The sequence below is a fragment of the Lepidochelys kempii genome, chromosome 14 (genome assembly GCF_965140265.1).
Source record: "Lepidochelys kempii isolate rLepKem1 chromosome 14, rLepKem1.hap2, whole genome shotgun sequence".
Lineage (NCBI taxonomy): Eukaryota > Metazoa > Chordata > Testudines > Cheloniidae > Lepidochelys > Lepidochelys kempii.
In genome coordinates this window covers 16182498-16204617 of record NC_133269.1, presented here as the reverse complement: position 1 = coordinate 16204617, position 22120 = coordinate 16182498, and the positions used below count along the sequence as shown (strand labels likewise).

Below are 22120 nucleotides of genomic sequence, written 5' to 3'. Positions count from 1 at the left end.
GACCCCCTTCTGGCAACAAAAATTACTACATGACCCCAGGAGCGGGGGGCCAAAGCCTGAGCCCCGCTGCCCCAAGGGAGTGGGGGCAAAGCCGAAGCCCAAGGCTTCAGCCCCAGGCATGGGCCTGTAACCTGAGCCCCGCCACCCAGGGCTGAAGCGCTCAGGCTTTGGCCCCAGGTGGTGAAGCTGGGGCTAGGGTTTTGACCCTGGCCACAGCAAGTCTAATACAAGCCTTGGCAACTCCATTAAAACAGGGTCGCGACCCACTCTGGGGTCCCAAGCCACAGTTTGAGAACTTTTTTCAGAGTAGCAGCCGTGTTAGTCTGTATCCGCAAAAAGAAAAGGAAATGAGTACTTGTGGCACCTTAGACATTAACAAATTTATTTGAGCATAAGCTTTCGTGAGCTACAGCTCACTTCATCGGATGCTCTACTGTATGACTCCCCCCTTTTCTCCCCTACTAAGTAGCAAAAGGAGGAAAGCTGGTGCTTGGGGACATCTGGTGGATGTGCTGCATTTTACATGTAATTCTCAGACTTTAATGGTTCTGGGAATTCATTGCATGTTGCTGATCTTTGGTCCCACTGAAATTGCTCTTCTCATTATCTCAGCAACAGTATTTGATGTGTGTTTCTTGTGTGGCTTTCAGTTTGGAAGGCTCAAAAGGAATCAAGATCTGCTGCTAGAGGCCGTGAGATGTTCTCTAGCTGTCCTTATATGTGTACTTTCACTAGGTTGTTTTACACTGCTCCTCACCATCGTATCTTCTGAGCATCTCTGTATTGGGCAAGCCACTCGGGGAGCAGAATTATCAAGAGAAGGTGAGTGTGCTGATGTGAACTCCCAAAATGAGAGAGAATGTCTAGGGACTTGCCCTCATCTCCATGTGGAGGGAGTACAGGTTGTCTAATCCTAAAATGTCTTAATAGTCACATAACTGCCCCTCTGAACTGAAGAGAATGTTAATTGTGTAACAGATGTGGACACAATCTTTTAAAAATGGACACTGGCTTTTGGGATCTGTGCAGGATCTTTTGAGCCTGGTCCCCCCACTCCATTACTGTGGGGAAACTGCACTGGAGTAGTTAAACTGGTTTAATGGAGTGGAAAGTATATGTGCAGGACACTGATCTACCACACCCCATCATGCTATTAGCAGGAGGGGGAGCTGTATGGTCCAGGGGGTGTAATAACAAGTGTGCTGTATTTGAGCTGTAGCTCACGAAAGCTTATGCTCAAATAAATTTGTTAGTCTCTAAGGTGCCACAAGGACTCCTTTCCTTTTTGTATTTAATATGTGCCTCCTAATTCCTTCCCCAGTCATTAATGATACGCCCAGCCCAGCACTAAATATGCCAAGGGAGACCCAGTGCCACTCCCAACATGGTGGTATTCCATGTCTGCCACTCTTAATATGGCTCCTATTGGAGGCGCTCATGCGCATTACTGCCAGGGCGGAGCCGCTCCCGTCGGGTCGTCCAGATGCGCATGCGTACTGATTCCCACCACACTCAAGATGGCTGCCTGTGGACGGACGCCGGCGAATCACCGTCTGCCACCCTCAACATGGCGGTTTGGCGCTGACGGCGGTGGGCGTGAGGCGGAAGTGGGGGCGGGAAGGCTGACAGCGCCGGGCGCGGCAGTGTTGGGGGTGCTTGGCCGCCCGGTGCCCCTTGGCTGTTCCCAGCGGTCCCGCGGCAGCCCCCGCGCCAGGGTGGGGCAGGATGATCCCTCCGGAGGAGGCCTCGGCCCGCAGGAGGGAGATAGAGGACAAGCTCAAGCAGGTAGAGGGGGGCGCTGGGCCGGGCCCGGCCCGGGGAGTCCCAGGCACCCCCACCTCGCTCCCCGGGAAGCCCGCAGGGGCTCGGCTGTCTGTGGGCCACCACACAGCCCCCCCCCTCCACCGGGACAGCCCCACCCCCACCCCGAGACTCCTCCTGACATACCCTCCCCCGATCCTCCACCCCCCAAAACTCCTCGGCCCTGGACTGCTCCAACCTTCGAGAGACACCCCCGGAATAGCCCCCGCCGGGCAGTTCCAACAACCCCACCTCCCCCATACATCTGTTAGTCTCCACGTTGCTTTTCCTTCCTTGCCGTCTGAGATCCTCCCTCCCTAAACAGCTTCATTTCTCCTGGAATTGGCCCCCTCTAAGAGACCCACCCCAGAACTTTCCCCCGTTGTGGGGCTCAGGGGACCCTCCCTGGAGCCAGATTCCTCCCTGGACTGCTCTGCTTCTCTGGAGCCGAGCCTGCCAGATAGACCTCGCTGGAATTGAGACCTCCTTGCTCCCACAGAGCCAGACTAGACAGCACTACTCCTGTGACACCCCCTCCCTCCAGAGAGACCCTCCCCCACTTTGGGCCTTGGATGCCACCCATGAGAATTGTCCTTTCCCCAGCTGGAGACTAACCTATAGACACCACCCCTGGTGTGATTACAGCACTCCATAGGGTCCGGGGATGCTTCCCTTGCAAAGAGAAGACTCATTTCTTGTGACTTCTTGCATTTCTCTGATCCTAGACAATGACAACTGTCCGTTCAGTTTCACTCTTGATCCCCAGCCTTGTTTGCACACACAACTTGCAGCGGTTTAATTAAGATAATTTAAACCAGGGATAATCAATAGGTGGGCCTGGGGCCAATTCTGGACTGCCAGATGCTTTTGAACGAACCACAAACATTTTTTATTTACTTTATTATCATTGGTTTCAGAGTAGCAGCCATGTTAGTCTGTATTCGCGAAAAGAAAAGGAGTACTTGTGGCACCTTAGAGACTAACCAGTTTTTACCTTCAGTCCTTTTGGTATGATGTCCATCTGTTTGCATTTGGAAAGGATTGGTTAGTCTCTAAGGTGCCACAAGTACTCCTTTTCTTTTTATTATCATTATTATTGTTTTTCTCTGGAGTCTGGACCTGGACTATACCTTGACCAAGAAATTTGGACTTTGAGAAAAAAAAAATTGAAATGCCAATAGCCTCAGTTAAACCAGTTTAGTTAAACTGGTGCAACCCCCTGTGTGGGCAGAATTTTATCACTTTAAGAATGGTTTAGCTTGTGTCTGTTGCCTAAATTTACAGGCATAAACTAACTTGATAAGCCATGTCTACACTGCAAACTTTGGTTGATGCAAGTTACGTCAGCCTAAAGCCACCACAGTTAGTATAGCTTTCGTGTGCATGCATACTTGGTTCCTGTGTCATCACTGCACATACTCACCCAAGAGTGCTTTGGTCAATGCACAGTGTGGTGCACCGTGGACAGGTGTCCCAGTATGCAAGTTACCATCATCCAGCTTGCTGTCTTTTGTGAAATTGTGGCAGTACATGGTGAGGCAGAAATGAATCATGCAGTGGTGGCCAGGAGCAAGGGGTCAAGTTTCCATAAAGCAACTTTCTCCATCCCATAATGCCATCCTTATCCCATAATTTTCATGCTTTTAAAAAATCCCACAACCCCGTGCGGCACTTCTCACAGTCCATCATCTCTGACAGAGGCATGGAGCCCATACAGCTCTGTGCTGTTGTCATGAGCATTGCAAACCCAGGATGAACGATCTTCCAAAATTTGCAGAGCTTCAGGAAGAACCACAGCGATGGGGGAATATGACAGTTTGGTGGAGGACAAATTGCTGTGGAACATATTGAACATTAATTCGAAGTTGGCAATGGTGGTCACGAAGCAGCTGCAGACAGTGGAGCACCGCTTCTGAGCCTAAGAAACGAGCACTGACTGGTGGGATTTCATCGTAATGCAGATTTGGGATGATGAGCAGTGGCTGCAGGACTTTCAGATCCAAAAGGCCACATTTCTGGATCTGTGCGCTGAGCTTGCCCCTGCTCACCAGCGCAGGGACGTCTGAATGAGAGCTACCGTGACAGTGGAGAAGTGGGTGTTGATTGCTCTGCAGAAGCTTGCAATGACAGATTGCTACCAGTCAGTGGGAAATTGTTTTGGATTTGAAAAAATCCACAGTAGTGGCTGTTGTCATGCAAGTGTGCACCGCCATTAATCGTCTCCTGCTACTCAGTGTGCAGGACATAGATGGATTTTCAGCAATGGGGTTCCTGAACAGCAGTGGGCAATGGACAGCATGCATTTCCCTATTTTGGCACCAGCTCGCCTTGCGACAGAGTAACTCAACAAAAGCATTATGCAAGCACTGGTGGATCATGAGGGACACTTCACCAACATCAGTGTTGGCAGGTCAGGGAAGGTGCTTGATGCTCGCATCTTTAAGAACACAGAGCTGTTCAGAAAGCTGCAGGCAGGGACATTCTTTCCTGACTGGCAGATTACCATTGGCAATGTTGAAATGCCAATAGTGATCTTGAGGGACGCAGCCTTCTCCTTGCTCCCCTGGCTCCTGGAGCCATACACCAGCAAAAGATTCAGCTATTGGCACAGCAGGTCTAGAATGACAGTTGAATGTCCTTTTGGTAGATTGAAGGGATGCTGATGTTGTTTACTGACCAGATTGGATCTCGGTGAGAAAAATATCCTAATGGTTGTATCTGCTTGTTTGTCTCCTGTTGTGTGTAGCAAAGAGGGAAATATTGCCACTGGGGTGGAGATAAACTCTGCAGGCCGCTGTTCTGAGTAGCTAGACATAACTGCAGTTAGAAAAGCTCAATGCAGAGCTATGTGGGTGAGGTAGGCCTTGTAAGAGCATTTTACCAGTCAGCAACAGTAATGAGGTGTGGTGCCCTGTGCTAATTTGGGGGGCCAGGAAGGCCCCCACTGGTAGGAATTGTGTGATATTTGGTGTACATCTATTATAACACTATCTGTTAATGCACCTGTTAATTTTGTGGTGCTTGCTGTACATTTATAATTACACAGTTTTTGTCAGTGAATCTGTGAGTTCTGTCACTCTGTAGTGGAAGAAGTTGTGGGTGTTTTCATTCAGGCTAGGCATTCTGTAGCATATGTTGTGAACAGATTTTTTTTGCATACCAAAACCACTGCAGAAAAACAATATGCAATAAAAAACAAGTACAATAAATACTTCTGAAATAAATTAATGGAACAGAATTTAACAAGTGGAAAAGAATATTTGTGTCCATTTTGGCTACACATACAGCAACCATGGCTCTCTCAGCTCTGTGTAGGTGAAGCTATAGTTCTCCTTACTGTCCCCCGGTATGGAGATGTGGGGGTAGGGATAAGGCCCCTGAAGTTGAATGTTGAGGGGCGTGTTGGGAGGTGTTAAAATTGAGTTCCCCGTTGGTTGCAAAAGGAGGCAAGATCCTGACTTTTGAACCTGTAGGTCCACAAGAGTCTGCAGCATTTGTGTTTGCTGCCGGAGAAGTCCCATTATTCCTGGTGTACCTGCCTTTCTGATTCCTGCACCTTTCTCCTGTCTGCTCTTTCCCTCTCCTGTACTGTCTGCAATAATCACCCTCCACACTCTCTGTTCACGATCCAGTGCAATCCTGGCTTGCAGGATCTCGCTGAACATGTCCTTCCGTGTCCTCTTCTTTCTCCTCCTTATCATGGTCGGGTGTTCCCAAGTGTTGAGTGGGGACCCCTCAAGGCCACAAAGGGAGCAGCTACACATAAAGCACACAGAGGTGTCATTTGTTTTTATAATCACAACGGAAAGTGGAAGTTAAGACTGAGAACTCCCTCCCCTTGCTCTCCAAATGTTTTAATCAAGACATGCTTATTGACACTTCAGCTTTGGAGCGCCCCCACCCAGAACTGCTGTGTGGTCCCAGCCGTGGGGAGGGGGAAACAAGGAGGAAATTGTTCGGCTACCCGAAGCACTAAAATCTCAGCCTGTTTCCCTGGGTACGAGTGCAGGGCAATGGCACTGAGCACTGGCACTGTTTTCCACTGGCGGCGGTGATTTTAGCTGCTATTTTGCTCCTGAGGGTAGCAAAGGCACAGAGAGCACAGCTGTCCCGAAGCTGCCCAGGCCCACATGCCACTAGCCTGTGTACTGCAGTGGCGCCTGCCGAAGTCACTGCGGACGAGCGTGGGAAAGCGCCCTACTGCAGAGGAAGAAAGATGGCTGCCATCCCTAGAAACATTAGGAAGAGGATTTCAGAGAACCTCCATGGAAGTTTCATCGAGATCACGCAGCAGGATTCAAGGCACATCCCTGTGTACATGAACAAACTGCTTCTCGGGCCCACTGCTCCCAACCCTAGAGGGGAATGAACAGCAAATTACAACTTGACCTCTATTGTACCACTAACTCTTCTAGTACGAGTAAATTAATGAAAAGTCACGACCTGTGTCCTGCTGCACTGGGGTCAGGCACCATCTGTTCATTAAAAGATTGTAATGGGAAATACATTTACACACCTGAGGCTTCTTCCTCTGCATAGGGCTTGCCCATGCTTGGCTGCCAGGACCGACTAGTCTGCAGTGAAGTCTTGAATGAATCCTGGCTTGCAGTATCGCTGGACCACCAGGTCACCCGTCCCCCATCCTCTTCCTCCTCCTCCTTTGCCGGTCATGGTAGGGGTTTGTGCCTCATGCTCCACTGAGGTATCCACGATGCTCTGCAAGGTGCTGGTGGGTCTCTGCCAAGTATGGCTGCAGCTCATTTTAAAAGCGGCAGGTATACAGCTTGGCACCAGATCAACTGTTGGCCACTCTGTATGCCTGTCTCAGTTCCTTTGCTTTCATGCAGAACTGCTGCTGATCCCTGTCATGTCCGTTTGCCGGCATGCCCAGTGTCCACGGTTCTACAGCGGCTCCATAGTTGTGCCTTTACAGCCTCTTCTCCCCACAATCCCAGAAGATCAGGACATCCTATCTGCTCCAGGCCGGAGTGTGTCAGCAGCGTGTAGGTGGCATGTTCACTTGGGCAGTTGCACACAACAAGGGAGAGCTGCTAGGTGTGCTTGCCAAGCTGAGAGTTCAGGGAAAGGCATTTTGAAAATACGTGGGGGTTTTAAAGCGGGGATTCCGGGTCTCTATGCCCCTTGTGCAGTGACGTTCACAATTGTGACTAGAGCAGTCGATGTCGAGCATTGTGGGAAGCTGCTGGAGGACTGTTAGGATCAATATAGGTCATGTGGTGTTTACGCTTGCACTGTCAACCACAGTACATTGACCATGGCTCAATGCCGTTCAGGGAGGTGGTGTTTATTGCTTTGTCGTAATGGGGCGCTTCCATTGGTGGGAGACAAATTTGAATGTAGTCACATGCACAACGAGGTCGATACAAGGTGACTCACATTGGCCTAAATTTGTAGTGTAGACCAGGCGTAAGACAGGTTTAAATTGAATTAAAAGGGTTTGCTACACTGGGTTAATTGATTTTTAAACAAATTAAAACCTATAGTCTAACTCAGGGATCTGAAACTCGGATCACCACGAGGCCACATGAGGTCTAGTACATTGGCCCGAGGGCTGCTTCATTGACACCCCCGCTGTCCCTGCCCCCACTCCACCCCTTCCCTAAATTCCCGCCCCTGCTCCGCCTCTTCTCTGCCTCCTCCCCTGAGCGTGCAGCTCCCCGTTCCTCCCCCTTCCCTCTTGAAAAGCGCTAAGCGCCACCAAACAGCTGTTTGGTAGTGGGAAGCACCTGGAAGTAGGCAGAGGAGCGGGGATGCGGCTCGCTGGGAGGGAGGGGAGTTTGGTGGCTGCAGGAAATAACTCGGGGCGGGGGGGAGCTTGGCGGGCTGCAACAAATAACTCCGTGGGCTGCGTGTTTGAGACCCCTGGTCTAACTGGTGCTACTCTGTATGTAGATTATCAGTTGATTCTCACCCACTAGCACTATTTTGTTGTGTTTAAGTTTGTAACACCAGAGACAAATGTCTAAATCCAGGATACCTCTTTAGTGAAATTAAAAAAATAGTTATATCATGTTAAGTTTTCTGTTCTAATTAAAGGCATGTGTTTTTAAACTCAACCAAAATTACTTGCCATTTTCTTTATCAGGAGTTAGAAATGCACAGAAGTATTTATTCTTTGACCCTTTTGTGTAAGGTTTGAAATTCACCTATCATGCAGAACTATTGAATCCTACTTCATTCCAATGACAGGAAGAAGAAACGCTGTCCTTTATAAGAGAGAGTCTTGAAAAGAGTGATCAGCTCACCAAAAACATGGTAAGTAGAGTCCCGTAAATTAAGTTAAAAGGGTCGGATAGGCTTTGCGGAACTTGTGGGTTCAACAGGTACTTTCTTTAGATTAGACATCTTGAGGAAAGGTTACAGTGTGTGTTGGGGCACAAGCTTGTCAGTTCTGGAAACTTGGGTCCAAATGATCCTTCAGTCTGATCTGATCTAACCTATCTAGGTTCCTATATGGCTCTCCTCATCTCAGTATTTTAGTACCTCGCAAGTCTATGTCAATAGAAATAAACTCTCTCCATCTAGCAGGGAAAACAGCTAATGTTCTGTGTGTCAGGGCTCAGGGGTGAAGAGCTATTGGAAAGCTAAGTTGAAGAGATGAGTTTTGCACTTATTTCTAAAAATACAATGTACTTAGAGATCTTTCGGAACTCATCTGGTAGTGAGTTCTGGAGCCTAGGTCCAGTTCCTCTCTGAAAGATCTGTCTCCTAAGCTCATAAGCCTTCCCATGTTGGTTGACAGTTTTGTAGTGTCAGTGGAATGTAGCTGATGTTAGTAATCTTGGTTGTGGAGGGAGAGGTGACTGGTTATCTATCGCATCAGAACAGAGGCCCAGAATTGGATTTGGTATGAATTAGGGAGCCCATGCACAGGGAGAAACCGTTGATGTGCTCATGGGCACATGTATTGCTTAACAGGTGGGTTGCTGCATTCTGTGCCAAATAAATCCCCACCACCACTCCTTATTCCTACTTTTGAATGTCAGTAATTGAGTCTGGATTGCTGTAGCGAGATCTGAGTCTGACTGGATGGAATACGGATGGATTGTATTTTTGTTTGCTGTTGCAAGATGTCCAAAATAACCCTAACATTGTAAACCTCTGTCATGATCTGATGGCAGGAACCTCTGACAGAAGGGGTGATATAAAGGAGGTGAGTTCTTAACATACTTTTCATGCCAGTATCCCCTCTTTCTTGCTAAGTGTTGGCTTCAGCTGCTCTTCGTCCAGGACCTGAACTCAGCTAGGTATTGGGAAAGCTGAGAGATTGTGCTGAACCAAGACAAGACAGAGGTGATCTTGGCGAAAAGCAGGAAGGACTTTGACGAACTTTGTTCCTCCATAACATCCCCTTTTCCTGAGGCCACCTGCCCGCCAATTCAGTAGATTGCAAACTTGGAGTTTCTTGACAGCCAAATAGCCATGGCAGAGCAGAGCTGTGAACATCAGTCAAATGGCTTCTTCATTGTAAGATTCATTCAAATGTACTCAGTGCAATTGAGCAAAGTATTCAGTAGGTTCTGCTTCAGCCTTTCCCCTGACCTGAGGCACCTACAGTTTGTCTCCTTTTGGATAGGTTTCCCAGGCTGTCAAATAATTTGTGTGATGATTTGGGTGCTATACATATGCTAATTAAACATCACCATATGCTTATGTGGTGGGTAAATATTACTTTCATATACACATTGGAAAGCTGAAGCATAGGGAGGTTAAGTGGCCTGCCCAAGGAGACAAGCAAGCCAGTGGCAGAGCCAGGAATAGAAGCTGTGAGTCAGGATTCCTAGTACCCTGTTCTAACTACTAGCCCACAATACAGTTTTGTGTTTTATGTGGAAGGAAATACTCCATGCTGTTTGATCCTTTTTGGGGGTTTAGGTTTCCATCCTCTCCTCCTTTGAGAGCCGTTTGATGAAGCTGGAGAACTCTATCATCCCTGTGCATAAGCAGACAGAGAATCTACAACGTCTGCAGGAGAATGTTGAGAAGACCCTGTCCTGTCTGGATCATGTCATTAGTTATTACCATGTGGCTAAGGACACAGAGAAGATCATAAAGGAAGGGTAAGTCAAGTAGCAGGCCCCTACTTTCCTCTGCCGGATCTTTCTCCCATGTCTGTTTTGAATAGGGGCAGTTGATTGGGCAGGTCTCTACAAAAATCTTGTTATTGTTCTTTGTATTTTTATATACCTATGTGCCTACCCCAGAGGAAACTCAGCGTGAACTTTTAGCAAAACCTCTAAGGGTAAAATCCTGCTCTCACATCCACACTGGGGTCCTCTTACATATTCTGCACCCGATCCCTGTGTGGAGCTCCCATCCATTGTGTTCATTCCTTTCTTCCCATTCTCCAAATTTTTCTACAGTGGCACTTTGCTTTCTTGTAGTTGCCTCCGTCTTTCCAGCCAACGTGGACTGGATGGGTGTCCTTTTACGGAGCTAGTGATGCTTGCACTTGGGTTGCCCAGAGGGGTTACTGTGGTGCTGTATGAAATGCTCCCATCCCACCAGGAGCTTAGTGTGTTGGTGGGAATAACGAGGAAAGCAATTGCTGGCTTGGGAAGTGAGATCCTGCAGATTGAACCCAGTCTCATAGCACTGTGGTACACTGACCATGGGCTGCTCTGTGGGCTGCCATTTTTGCTTGAATCAGGTCTTTTTAAAGCAAATCTTTCTAAGTCGCCTAGTGATTTGGGGTGGTGGGGGGAGGTGGCGGTGAGTGGAGGCAGTTGTAAAATTCCCTTTAATCTCTGACTGAAGAAAGTGGAGTTGAGGTCTTCCCTGGTTTTGTTCCAACCGTTGTTGAGGTTTTTGGTGTCTTTCTCATGCGTGCACTATTTCAATTTCAGCCCTACGGGGAGACTAGAGGAGTATTTGGGCTGCATGGCCAGAATCCAGAAGGCTGTAGAATATTTCCAGGACAACAATCCTGACAGCCCAGAACTGAACCGGGTGGTATGTAATGTGCTTGAAAACCAGGGGCATTGTGTGGGCATCTGCTTCTCTGACATCTGCAGCATATTGGCAAGTAGTGGCAAAGTGAGGTTTGTTTGTAGGAGCATTCTCTTAGGATCCCGATTAGATTTGTTAGCAAGGATAATGCTTTATCTCCTGACTGTTAGCTTTCCTAGTATTCTGTACCAATAAGATCTACAATAGCTGAAAGCATGTACCTTGCATGCACCTAAATTATTTCTTACTCCTAGCAAAGATAGAAAATATCTTTAATCCGCCATCCAGGGTTTGCTACGCTCATTTCCTGGATCATTATGAAACACTGGTAGTGTGAGGTAATGTAGCCCATGGATCCCCAGGATAAGAAACAAATGTTCATGCACTTCGAAAACAGAGAAACTGAGCTTTGCTAACTAGTATAGGTTGGGGTTTGCAAAGGTGCCCAAGGGAGTTAGGTGCTTTGAATTTAATGGGATTTGGATGCCTAACTCCCTTAGGTTTCTAGAAATCCTGGCTATGACAGATTAGTCTCTAGCTCTGGTGATATGAGAGGAGGGATAGGCCAGTGGTTAGGCTGGGATTTGGGAGACTCGGGTTCAGTTCCCTGCTCCACCACAGACTCCATACTGCCCTGCCTCACAGTGAGTTGTGAGGATAAATACATGAGATTATGAAGCATTCATATACTGCACTAATGGAGGTCATATAAGTACCTAAAATAGATCAAATACTGTATCAACACTTAAATTAATCCCATATGCTCATCACTATCTTGAATTCTTTCACCACCACCTGTGATCCCTTCTCCGCTCTGTGCCACAACTTAAATTCTGGCATTATTTTAACAGCTGCTGTCACAAGAACAGTTAGAGCTAGAAGGCTTTACCATCTGAAAGCAGCTTGAAATTCCAGCTTTCACATGGTATAAAGCATTAATTGCTAACTAACATTTTGAGATCTCAGCTGCTAAAACTGTCCCAACTGAAGCATTGTGGGGGAAACAAGAAAGGAATCAGAACAATTCGTAAGATTCTACTTTTTTATTTTTTTTTCTTTCTAAACTTAGCTTCTGTTAAGCTACCTGGGCTATGGACACTTTGGTGAGGCAGTACTTTCAGAACCAATTATTCCAAGCACTAATGCTGGACCATTGATCGCTTTCCTCCTCTCTTTCAAGACCTCCTATGATAAATACTATTGGCCAGATCTGCTGTTACCCCAGTGGAAACCTGGAGTAATTGCATTGAATTCAATGGATTTGCAGCAGTGTAACTGAGAGCAGAATGTGACCCCATCTTTCCAGATCATTGCAAATGCTTAGAACTCCCTTTGAATATCTATTGCCTTTTCCTTAACAGCTAGAGAGGTAGCAGGTGATGAAGTTTTGTGCTGCTCAGCTGCAGAGTAATTCCTTGACTTTGTTTTTCCCAACTCCTTACTTTTTAAAACTCTCTTGACAATAGGCTACATTGCATTTGGTAGCAGATGTCAGTGGTACACAGTATTTAGGAACGCTAGAGATTAGGTGATGTTTAAAGATTTTGGGAGAGGTTGCAGAAACACTTTTTTGTTTCTCTTGTCTCTGCTCTCTCTCCTCCAGAAATCCCTGTTTGAGAGGGGGAAGGAATCTCTGGAATCAGAATTTCGCAGTCTGATGACGCGACACACCAAGCCAGTTCCTCCGATCCTCATCCTGGATCTGATCAGTGGGGATGATGAGATTGATACGCAGGAAGATATGATTTTGGAACACCTCCCTGAGAGTGTCTTGCAAGACATTGTCCGTATCTCCCTTTGGCTGGTGGAGTATGGAAGAAACCAAGGTAAACTAAAACGAATCCCTAAGTGAGCCAATCTCTGAGACAAGCAGATATGTGATACATGATATGTTTATCTTGATCACTCCAGTGGTTTCCATCAACCATGTTATTGCACGTTGCTGAGAGCAAAACCTGTCTGCTGAGGGCTGTCTGTGTCACTGTGGAACTTGGCCAGTAAGCTATCTCTCCTCTCAGCAGTCAGGTCTGTTTTCAGGGTAGTTCTGCAGCTAAGGAGCCAAGAGATCACATTGCATTTGGAAACTGACAAAGAATGGTAGCAAAGCGTCTGACTGTCTTTTAAAGGCATTTCTAGGTGAGTAGTGTAAATCAGATTCCTTGTATCAACCCATTTTATCATTCTTTTTAAATCCTATTTCTCCGTAGTGCTTATAATAATCTTTTGGAAGTCGTTTAACCCTTCTGTGCTCAGTTTCCCCCTCTGTTAAATAGAGAGAATAGCAAATTTACTCCCTTCCCCAAAGAGTGTACAATGTAGGATCAATTTCTTTAAAGCAAAAGATCCCTAGGACAGATCTATAGGTAAGAACTTGAATGTGGGACCCCAGTCAAAGCAGGTCAGTCTCTTTTGTGCAGTCTGTTTTCAGGAAAGATCCAGCAACAGCATCCTCATTGTGCAAAGAATGCCTTGAGTTTGGTTACCGGTCATACCTTTGTCTTGTCTCCTTAGACTTCATGAATGTTTATTACCAAATCCGCTCTAGCCAGCTCGACCGCTCCATCAAAGGTCTGAAGGAGCATTTCCGTAAGAACAGCTCCTCCACAGGCATCCCGTACTCCCCCGCCATTCAGAACAAGAGGAAGGACACACCGACCAAAAAGCCTATCAAGAGACCAGGTTAGTTCCAGAATTTAAGGATCAGTTTCCTGCCCTGATGCGAAAGAACATCCACCAAGCATGTTGTTCCACTTGTTTGTGATGGGTGTCTCTCTCACTGACCTGAGTTTTCCTTTGTGCCTCTCCATCTCATGGGGTAGCATCTAGTCATAAAAGTTGTTCTGAAGGCAGCAGGGTGGGTGGGAGTTGAATGGCAAACACCTTTTTGCTTATAAGGGACTTTCACATTGGGTCAAGCTCCTAGATTATAGACCCTTTTTCATCTCTTATTTTGTTGACTCATCCAGTCCATATTTCAGGGGACATTTTAAAAAAACACTCCTGTATGAAGAGAGATTGCAAAGATTGGGATTGCTTACCTTAGAAAGGAGACAGATAGGAGGGAACATAAGTCAGTAAAGTAGTGAATGATGTAGAGAAGGCAGATTGAGAACTTCTGTTCTCTCTGTCTCATAACGTGAGAGAAAAGGGATATTCTATGAAGTTATAAGGTGGGAAATTCAAAACAGGCAAAATGAAATACTGTTTAACACCACATGTAATTAAACTGTGGAGCTCACCGCCACAGGAAGTCATTTTGAATTTTGCTAAATTTTTGGTCTCAAAGGGATTGGACATGTATATTGACATTGTAACTATCCAGAGTTGTCATAATTAATAACAGTTTTGGAAACTTTGTGGTTCTGTGCCTAAGCCAATCTTTAACTATTAGACACTGAGGAGAGACCTGTGTGGATGGTAGATTAACTCATATCTGCCTACTGCGGTGTTCTTACACCTTTCTTTGAAACATCTGGTTCTGGCCACTGTCAGATGGGATGTTGGACTAGATGGACAGTAGGCCTGATCCAGTCTGGGAAGTCCTGTGATCCTAAAACTGTGTCTGAGCAAAGAGACCAAGGATTTAGCAAGCTATGGAAACTGAACTGCCCACTCCCCCCAGAGATGGACTCCCCAGGTCATGGTTATGGCATATCTGTGGGGAAGGCTTCCCCCGCCACTGTCCCTGTTTTGTGGAGTAAGGACTTTACTCTCCAGGGCTGTCTAACACTTTCAGTAGCACTAAAAAAGAATCACCTACAAATTCAGAATGAATATCAGATCCTCTGTTAGGATCTACTTTCAACATAGCACTCACAAGGTTCTGGCACATCTGGTCCAATCTACTTAATATGCAATTTGTTTGCTTGTGCAGAAGAAATCATTTCAAATGTAGCTATTTCTAGTATGGATCCCAGATTATTGCTCTTCCTATATGCAAAAAAAAATTGGAGAGGAGGGAGTGGCAATTGGTGGAGGACCCAGAGAGGAGGAAGGAAAGTATGCATTTTAATTGTGTTGTCTTTATTTTTATAATCCTTATGTGAATGACAGTCTTCATTCCAGGTAAACTTTGTTTTTGTGTGCGTCTCCTCTGCAGCTTGCCAGGTCCCTCTTTACTTCCTAGTCAGTCCTCTTCCTGCTAATAGCAAAGGGTGTGCCTGGGATATTTAAAGGGAAAATCTGCTAGTGAAGACCTTTAAAACTGGTGACCACATAACTAGATACTAAAACGTGCACCCCCACATTCAGTACCATGCATCAGAGCTGTTCCTGAAAGCTGACAGTTCAGAGAGCTATGGAAGGTTTTGGCACGACTTGTATAACCAGCTACAGTGAACCTGAGTTTGACAGCTCTCTTCCTGTCTCCAGAGAGCCACCTGGAGAGGTGTGAATTTCCATTCTTGCCATTGGCGTTACTGCTGAGTTTTGCAGAATGGAGTAGATCATGTAAACCTCTGTCCAGAAAGATAATGGCTGTGGGTGTAGATATTTTTGCTAAGGGGAGTCGGTGTTTTTCCATATTTAATCCAGCCCAAATTCTTAAGCATAATAATACTTGATTCTGTGTTCTGCATCCCTGATGGGAACACCTGCTCTATCAAATAATTACAATAAGGAAAGCAGATGTTAAGACTTTTTTTTTTCTGGTTATTTAGCACTTCTGTGCTAGACAGCTGCAGCTAGACAGGCAAAAAAGGCTTAGGACTGGAGCCTCAGTAGGCGTAAAGCGGTTTACCTTCATTGAAGTCAGTCTAATTGCGCTGATTTACATTTAGGATCTGCTCCCCAACCTTCAATACCATCTGACTTTGAAACTATACAGGAAAACCAGGCTCAAAAGGTCTCCATTTGAGCACCCAATACCACTAGTCACTTTGGAAATTTTGGCCTAGATCTGTGTTTAGCCAGAGAGTTTGTCGGATAAGCCAAGCAGTGGCTGTGTTTGTATTTGTGTTTCTGGGTTACAGAAACAAATCAGAAGATGAGCAAATGGAGATGACATTACATGTGTCAAATAGAGATCCAATAAAGTGATCATCTAGGGTATTGTGAGTCTCAAGAAATAATAGTAGCTAATTCGTGTCTTCCATATTCTCAGACAAGGACAGAGTCTCTCTCTGAACCAGGCTCAAGTTCTTAGTGGCTTGTCCATCTCCAAATACACCTGCCATGTGTTGTAACTGCATAGTTACCCAGAAATGAGATCTTTTCCTAGCCTTTCCTATTTCACCTCCTGGCATTGGCCCATCTTATTTCCCACAGACTTATCAGCTTTCAGGGACGGCTCTGGAGATGATCTAACCAATCTCCAAATCAGAACGGTGGCACTCCATAACAAAATTCTTCTATTGGGGTTTAATTGCCCCTTATTTTAATCTTCATAGTTCTGAAGTTTGGGCAAGGAAATTGCTATGTTTTCTATGCCATTGATTCAGTGATCAAAGCTAACTCCAGATCAAATCTCAGGCAGCATTAAAAGGAGGGTATCTGGTAGTTCAAGCATATAGGTTAAGAGCTCCCCAGTCCTAATGGAACAATATCCCAGCACAGACCCTGACCCACACTTTAATCTGTTGCAAAGAATAAATCACTAAATAAATCTGTGCTACAGCCCTTTCACATGCTAAGCAAAGTCCAAGGGTGCTAGTGTCTGTGAAAATGATGGCAAGGTATGAGGGCAGGGCTGCAAGCCAGAGAACCCACCAGGATTAAGCTGGGTTCTGAGGAGCTTTTTATCAATACCTGTTCGTTGTGTCAATGCAGTCTTGTATCACCATCACCGTTTCTTTTGCAGTTGTACCACATACTACTTCAGCACCCTCCTGAGGTCACATCACATACTTGTAAGGCCTTCATAGTTCTCCAAAATGATCCTTTTCACAGCTGTGGGCTAGATAAAATGAACAAGGTTTCTAAAGCTTTGGAATGAAATTTCAGCGATTCATTGAAATGCATTCCAACATCCTTCATCGTGAGACGGAGACGCTCTTAAAGCTAACCTAAAATGAAGGCATCTGCTGGCAAATGAGTGGAACTTGTCACATGTTTCATTGGAGGCATAATGCTTTACAGCCCTTTTAAAACACTGATCACTTCCCACTCCTAAATTTTAGCTCTGCATCAAAGAGAGCAAGAGTAGTTGGGGCTCCAAAGGGGTACTTGCCCTAAAATTGCTACAGCACAGCGAGAAAAATCCCCCTGTTCTAAATATCATTCTTAAAACATCTGCCACTCTGCTGGCAAGAAGCTTTTAAAAAGCTGCCATTTTTGTGTGGTACACCAAACCCCACTGTGTTAACTGCTGTTCTAGAGCCAGTAGAAGGCGCTAACTAAAGAAACCTCTTTCCAGAACTGTTGGGTGTTCATAGACTTGTAAGTCCAGAAAAGACCATTATGATCATCATGTCTGACCCTCTCCGTACAAAGGCCATTGAATTTCACCCACTCTCCTACAGACACCCTGCTGTCAATTCACAAGGAAATAGGGAGCACAGCTACTTTCTGTTGCATTAGAAAACTGCTCAGAGGATGGGAAACTGCCATATTGGAAACGACAGCAGAGCAGTCTGAGAATTTGCACCTTATATTTGACCCTAGTGGGAGGGAAAGGCTCATTAATTTTCTGGAGGTGACCTTGACTGTTCTCCAGGAGAGTATTGGCCTTTTTCCATAAGCATCAGCTTATGCTCATATCAGTTAATTTCTTTCAGTTCCAGTTTACCTAGCGGTTGGGGAGGTGGTACCATGCGGAAGGCAATATAATCTTTGAGCAGCAGGATGAATAGCCTGTGTCTGTGTCCCCAGTTAGATCCTTACTCAGCTCTTGAATTTGATGCCTTCATTAGTAACTGCTGCACTATCCCATTTGATTTGAAAGCTGCCTAATCAGAGGAAATAATCATAGAACAAAGGCATTTGGCTTCAATAGAATCCATTAAGGCCTAATTGTGATACAAAGTACCAGGGATGCAGCAGCATTGAAATAATCACACAAACACTTGCTATGTCTGAATGTGAATGCATCTGATTGTTTGTGTGCAAATGAGAAAATGCACAACTGACAGCGCAGCTCTTATCTGAGACAAGCATGTCAAGAGGTTGTGGGCCATGCCACTAGGACTAGCTATTCCTACTGATGTGTGCTGCATGCATGCTAAATGCATTCTTACTGACAACATGACAGATCAGCAGGAGTGATATCTGCAATTTACATTTGACTCCAATTTATAATATATGTGGGGAGAGGGGTTGCACGAATGTTTATAAAACCAGAGACCACCAGAAATGTTTCCAGGATTCATACACATTTTAGGCCATTGGAAACAATAAAATAAGTTCTGTTGTAAGTAAGATTTCTGAAAGTGCCTGTAACAAATTGGAGGTGTTGGTATGAAAAGAACTCATGTGTTTTAAAACTGCCCCAGATGAATCAGTTAGGATCTGGGTAGAAGATTACATAAAAACAAATACTGCAGAGGCCTGTGGAGTAAGTGATATCAATATAGGAAGTGGACGTGACTCTTCCCAAGCCTTTGGAATGTGTGGAAGTAAGAAAATTACCACCGTGTGAATTTGTTCTATTGAGATATTTTCAATAAGTGGTTAAGACCGTTTTGTAAATTGGTGGGATGAATCAGAAAAAGAAAATGTTGCAAGTGAGATGTTTTACTCAATGGTTAATGTTTTAGAATTGGGAAGTGAACTTAACACACTTGGGGTCTTCAACCCACTCCCATCCTACCCAATTTGGGAGCCTGATCTTCCCAAAGACATTCTACCTCCTGTGTCTCCCAGTTATCCACACATGTATAAACCTTCCCTTGAGCACCTGGGTAAGGGGAGAGGGAAGCTACCATTGTCCTTTGGTGGAACAGCTAGCACCCCTACGCCCTGTCCTATAGTTTAAACTTTGGCAGGAGGTTAGGATAAGACTTCTCACTTTTCAGACAGTGTAAACCAGTTCTCTTAACACTGATCTCCAGACTAGCTAATAGCACCTGTGATGTGGCAGCCAGAGTTGCTGCTGGAAGTTGGGCGTTGGTGCATGTTATGATTTTTTAAAATAAAAAGTGCAAGTTTTGCTTTGTATTTTGGCTATGTTTTGATTTTTTTGTTAATTTATTTGCATTTCATGTTAACCCTCCAGAGAGCGGCTTATACCTTTCCAAAGTTTTCAGTTCCACATTCATGCAGCAATGTGACAGCAGTATCTGCCTTGGGGTGTCCGTGTGTGTATGTGTCTGTGGGGTTTTCTGTTAATGTTCATACCATGAGCTAAAACTAACCTTTCCATATGTAAGCAGTGCTTAGTTTACACTTGACACTTTAATGCTTTCTGTTTTGTGCTTGCAGCGCTTCCTAGCCAGGGGGTCCAGCACCAGCTATTGTTTAATGCTGTCTGTTGTATTTTTTAATATTAATTGTCTTTTTCTGTGGCTTAATTGATTTGCAGTTCCTCAAAAGGATAGTGTCCTGGTGATTGGCTTCACCATGCCCCCTTTTACTCTAGAACTAGGGAAGGGGGATGAGAAGATTCTGTGCCCTAATCACTCTTTGGCTACTGGTGCCTGATGCTGTTGTTGTTAGCCCTGTACTGCAAGAGATTCTCCTTCACCTCCGCTGTTAGAATCCTCGTTGATCCACACTGAGCATGCTCATAAAACACCTCCCAGGGTGGGCATATCTTTCTGTAGTGTTAATTGCCTGGTCAGGTTTCTTGGTGTGTAGTAAAGGTCACTGGATGCCCTTGGTTTGTGGGGGACTGTTGGTGGATAATATGAAGGTTTGGACTGATCGTGAGTACCTGCTTTCACACAGCAGGGAATTGTCGTCTTAAGCATTTTGTGCCCAAGTTCAATCACAGTGTCCCTGGAGGGATGCTTCCTGGCCTCCTTTCTCAGCGGATTTGACCTTTTTCCCCCATCCCCAGTACCTCCGAAGCATGTTGAAGCTGATTCCACAATGCTTGGTTTGAGTTCTGCCTTCTCAAGTAAGAAGGAAGCCACAGATTTGGATAGGCCATTGTGTTGGCACATCTGGTACCCAGTTTGGGGTTCGTGTGTGTGTACTGAGCATGCTCACTGTTGCCCATTATAATCTCACTGGGTTGCAATGACTAGCACTGGTGGAGGGCTGCTGGTGTTTTTTTCTCACTCATTTCCTAGGTCTTCTTGTCTCTTCTCTTTGTGGCTCTGGTGACAGGCACGATCCGGAAGGCTCAGAACCTTCTGAAACAGTATTCTCAGCATGGTCTAGATGGGAAAAAGGGGGCCTCTAACCTCATTCCTATGGAAGGTAATCACATCTCTCACTCTTCACCCTTGGATCTTTACTATATATCAGATCTACTTCCCCAGGCAGGGCTTCCATTAGCCCACAGCCCCACTGTGTGGGTAGTGTTAACCTTTATCCTATGGGGATCGTAGGCTAACTTGACAAAGGAGCTACACTGATTGAAGAGTGTTAATTTGTGTAGGACTCAAAACATGGTACAAGATAAAGGAATGGAACATTAAAACCAGGGTAGCAAGCCATTCTTCAGCTGGCTCTGTAAGGTCATGGGCCAACTGATCTTGGAAAAGTCAATCCATTATACAGTTGGCTGGCTAAGGGAAGCTCTGCTCTGCCTTAGTGACATCCCCCTTGGTGTTTCCATCTCTGTTTCACTTTGCCTGAACTTTAAGAAGGCTTCAGATTGGTAGTGGCCCTTCCAACCCTGATAAGAATGTGTCAGACCAGCACCGGCCCAAGATCCAATTTGCTGTCCTCCTCCTCAGAGGTATGCACAAAAGGCAGCAACAAGCAAGTTTGCCCCTGCATCCCAAAATGTCATCCCTGGCTCTGCTGTCTGCCTGGGGACTTGAACAAGATGGGCAAGCAGAGAGATCACTTGCTTTAAAATATCTTCAGGCTCTTTCTATTCCTGTAATGATAAAGAGATCAGCTTGAAGGAAATGATTGCAACTTCATCTGCATATAGATATTTTCACCTATATTTTAGTTCACACAACTGTAAAAGGGACCTCAGGAGCTACAATTACCGTTTCAAAAACACTTCCCAAATACTGAGTGGCAGAGGTGACTGAGTTCTGGCTCTTAACAGCCAATGTGCAAATTGGATTCCCCATGCCCACTATCTCAGGTAGAGCTTGTGCCAAGAGGTGTGAAGGGCATCTTGGGCTTGGCAAATGGTATGTCTGGTTCACACTTCCTCTCAGGCTTCAAAGGGCTACTCCTGCTATGGTGCCCAGAGAGGGGACATGGGTAGGCTTTCCAGGACAGCATGTGTGTGTAGGTTTCTGACAGACTGAATAACCAAAGCTTGAAGTGGCTTCCGGCCTGCGTGAGCATCCATGCTGTACCCACCCTGGATAAACTGAGCCTTCTGTTTGTGCCGGCTGACATCTCACTAGGTCATGAGCATGATTTACGAGTTAAACACCTTTCCGATACCCTGAACGACAAGCATGGGCCAGCTGCTGGTAAGTACCGCGTCGTAATAACAAGCTGGCTAATGTCCCTTCTTTTCAGCATGTTTTGCGGAGTCTCTTAGCCAGTGACTTTTCTTCCATGTGGGCAGTCATGGAGCAGGGGCCATCTCTGGTTATAAAGCTTTTACTCTTGTCTGTTCAAGAGAACTTGTTCCTACTAGGCAGGCATGCCCTACTCTCTAAAGCAGGGGGGCCCAAACTTTGCCCAACCAAAGATTATCCTCTGTCTGGAGGGCTGTTCCTGTCTCATAGAAAATGGAACAGATTGCAGCTACTGGCTTCCTCAGTACTGAGAAGGAGCCAAAAGACTACAGGTCCCAGCATGCAATACTCCATTTTGGTCCTTTCTAGTCTGTAGACCACAATTTTAGAATTGTGTGTCATGTTTGTGCCAGACTTTGAGCATCCCTGTTACAGGCTGACCTAAAGGACTTCCATCGGTATGATGAGTGACTCTATTTCCATCACATGCCACAGATATTGGGTTGGAAAGGAACTGTGTATAGTGTCTGGGAGAAGCCAGCCCCTCCCCGGTTTTCTCGCTGTGTAGCAGATACAGGTAGACTCTTCAAATAGCAGATGATTTAAGAGTTCCTGGCTGTCCTGTGTGCACATCCAGCCCCATGTGGCAAATCTCATGCATAACCGTTCTGACATTCCAGGAGCATAGGATTTAAATGTTCTCCTGCACTCTAGTACTGAGCTGCTCTCCGTGGGGAGCAGATGTCTTCCAGGGAAGCATTGCATTCCCAGAAATGCCGATTCACAATGGCAGTAGTTCATCAGCGTGAGGGGTGAAAACCATTTAGACTCACTAAAAATAAAACCAGAAAAGGTGTTGAACAATTCACTGCAGT

General features: G+C 45.7%; 1 protein-coding gene across 14 annotated transcripts in view; it reads left to right on the top strand.

Moving 5' to 3' along the window:
* Positions 1–1518: 1518 nt before the first annotated feature.
* EXOC7 (exocyst complex component 7) overlaps positions 1519–22120 on the top strand; it is a 43894-nt gene continuing 23292 nt past the window's right edge. For 2 of the 14 annotated variants that reach the window (XM_073311270.1, XM_073311266.1), the window contains exons 1-8: positions 1521–1785; positions 8011–8076; positions 9697–9881; positions 10668–10773; positions 12374–12596; positions 13282–13449; positions 19975–20067; positions 21186–21254. In XM_073311270.1, the coding sequence (XP_073167371.1) occupies positions 1726–1785; positions 8011–8076; positions 9697–9881; positions 10668–10773; positions 12374–12596; positions 13282–13449; positions 19975–20067; positions 21186–21254 (970 nt within the window). In that variant the 5' untranslated portion in view covers positions 1521–1725. Of the gene's footprint in view, positions 1786–8010; positions 8077–9696; positions 9882–10667; positions 10774–12373; positions 12597–13281; positions 13450–14823; positions 14836–19974; positions 20068–21185; positions 21255–22120 lie in introns of all 14 variants that reach the window. The other 12 variants (XM_073311275.1, XM_073311272.1, XM_073311268.1 and 9 more) reach the window with 11 other exon arrangements.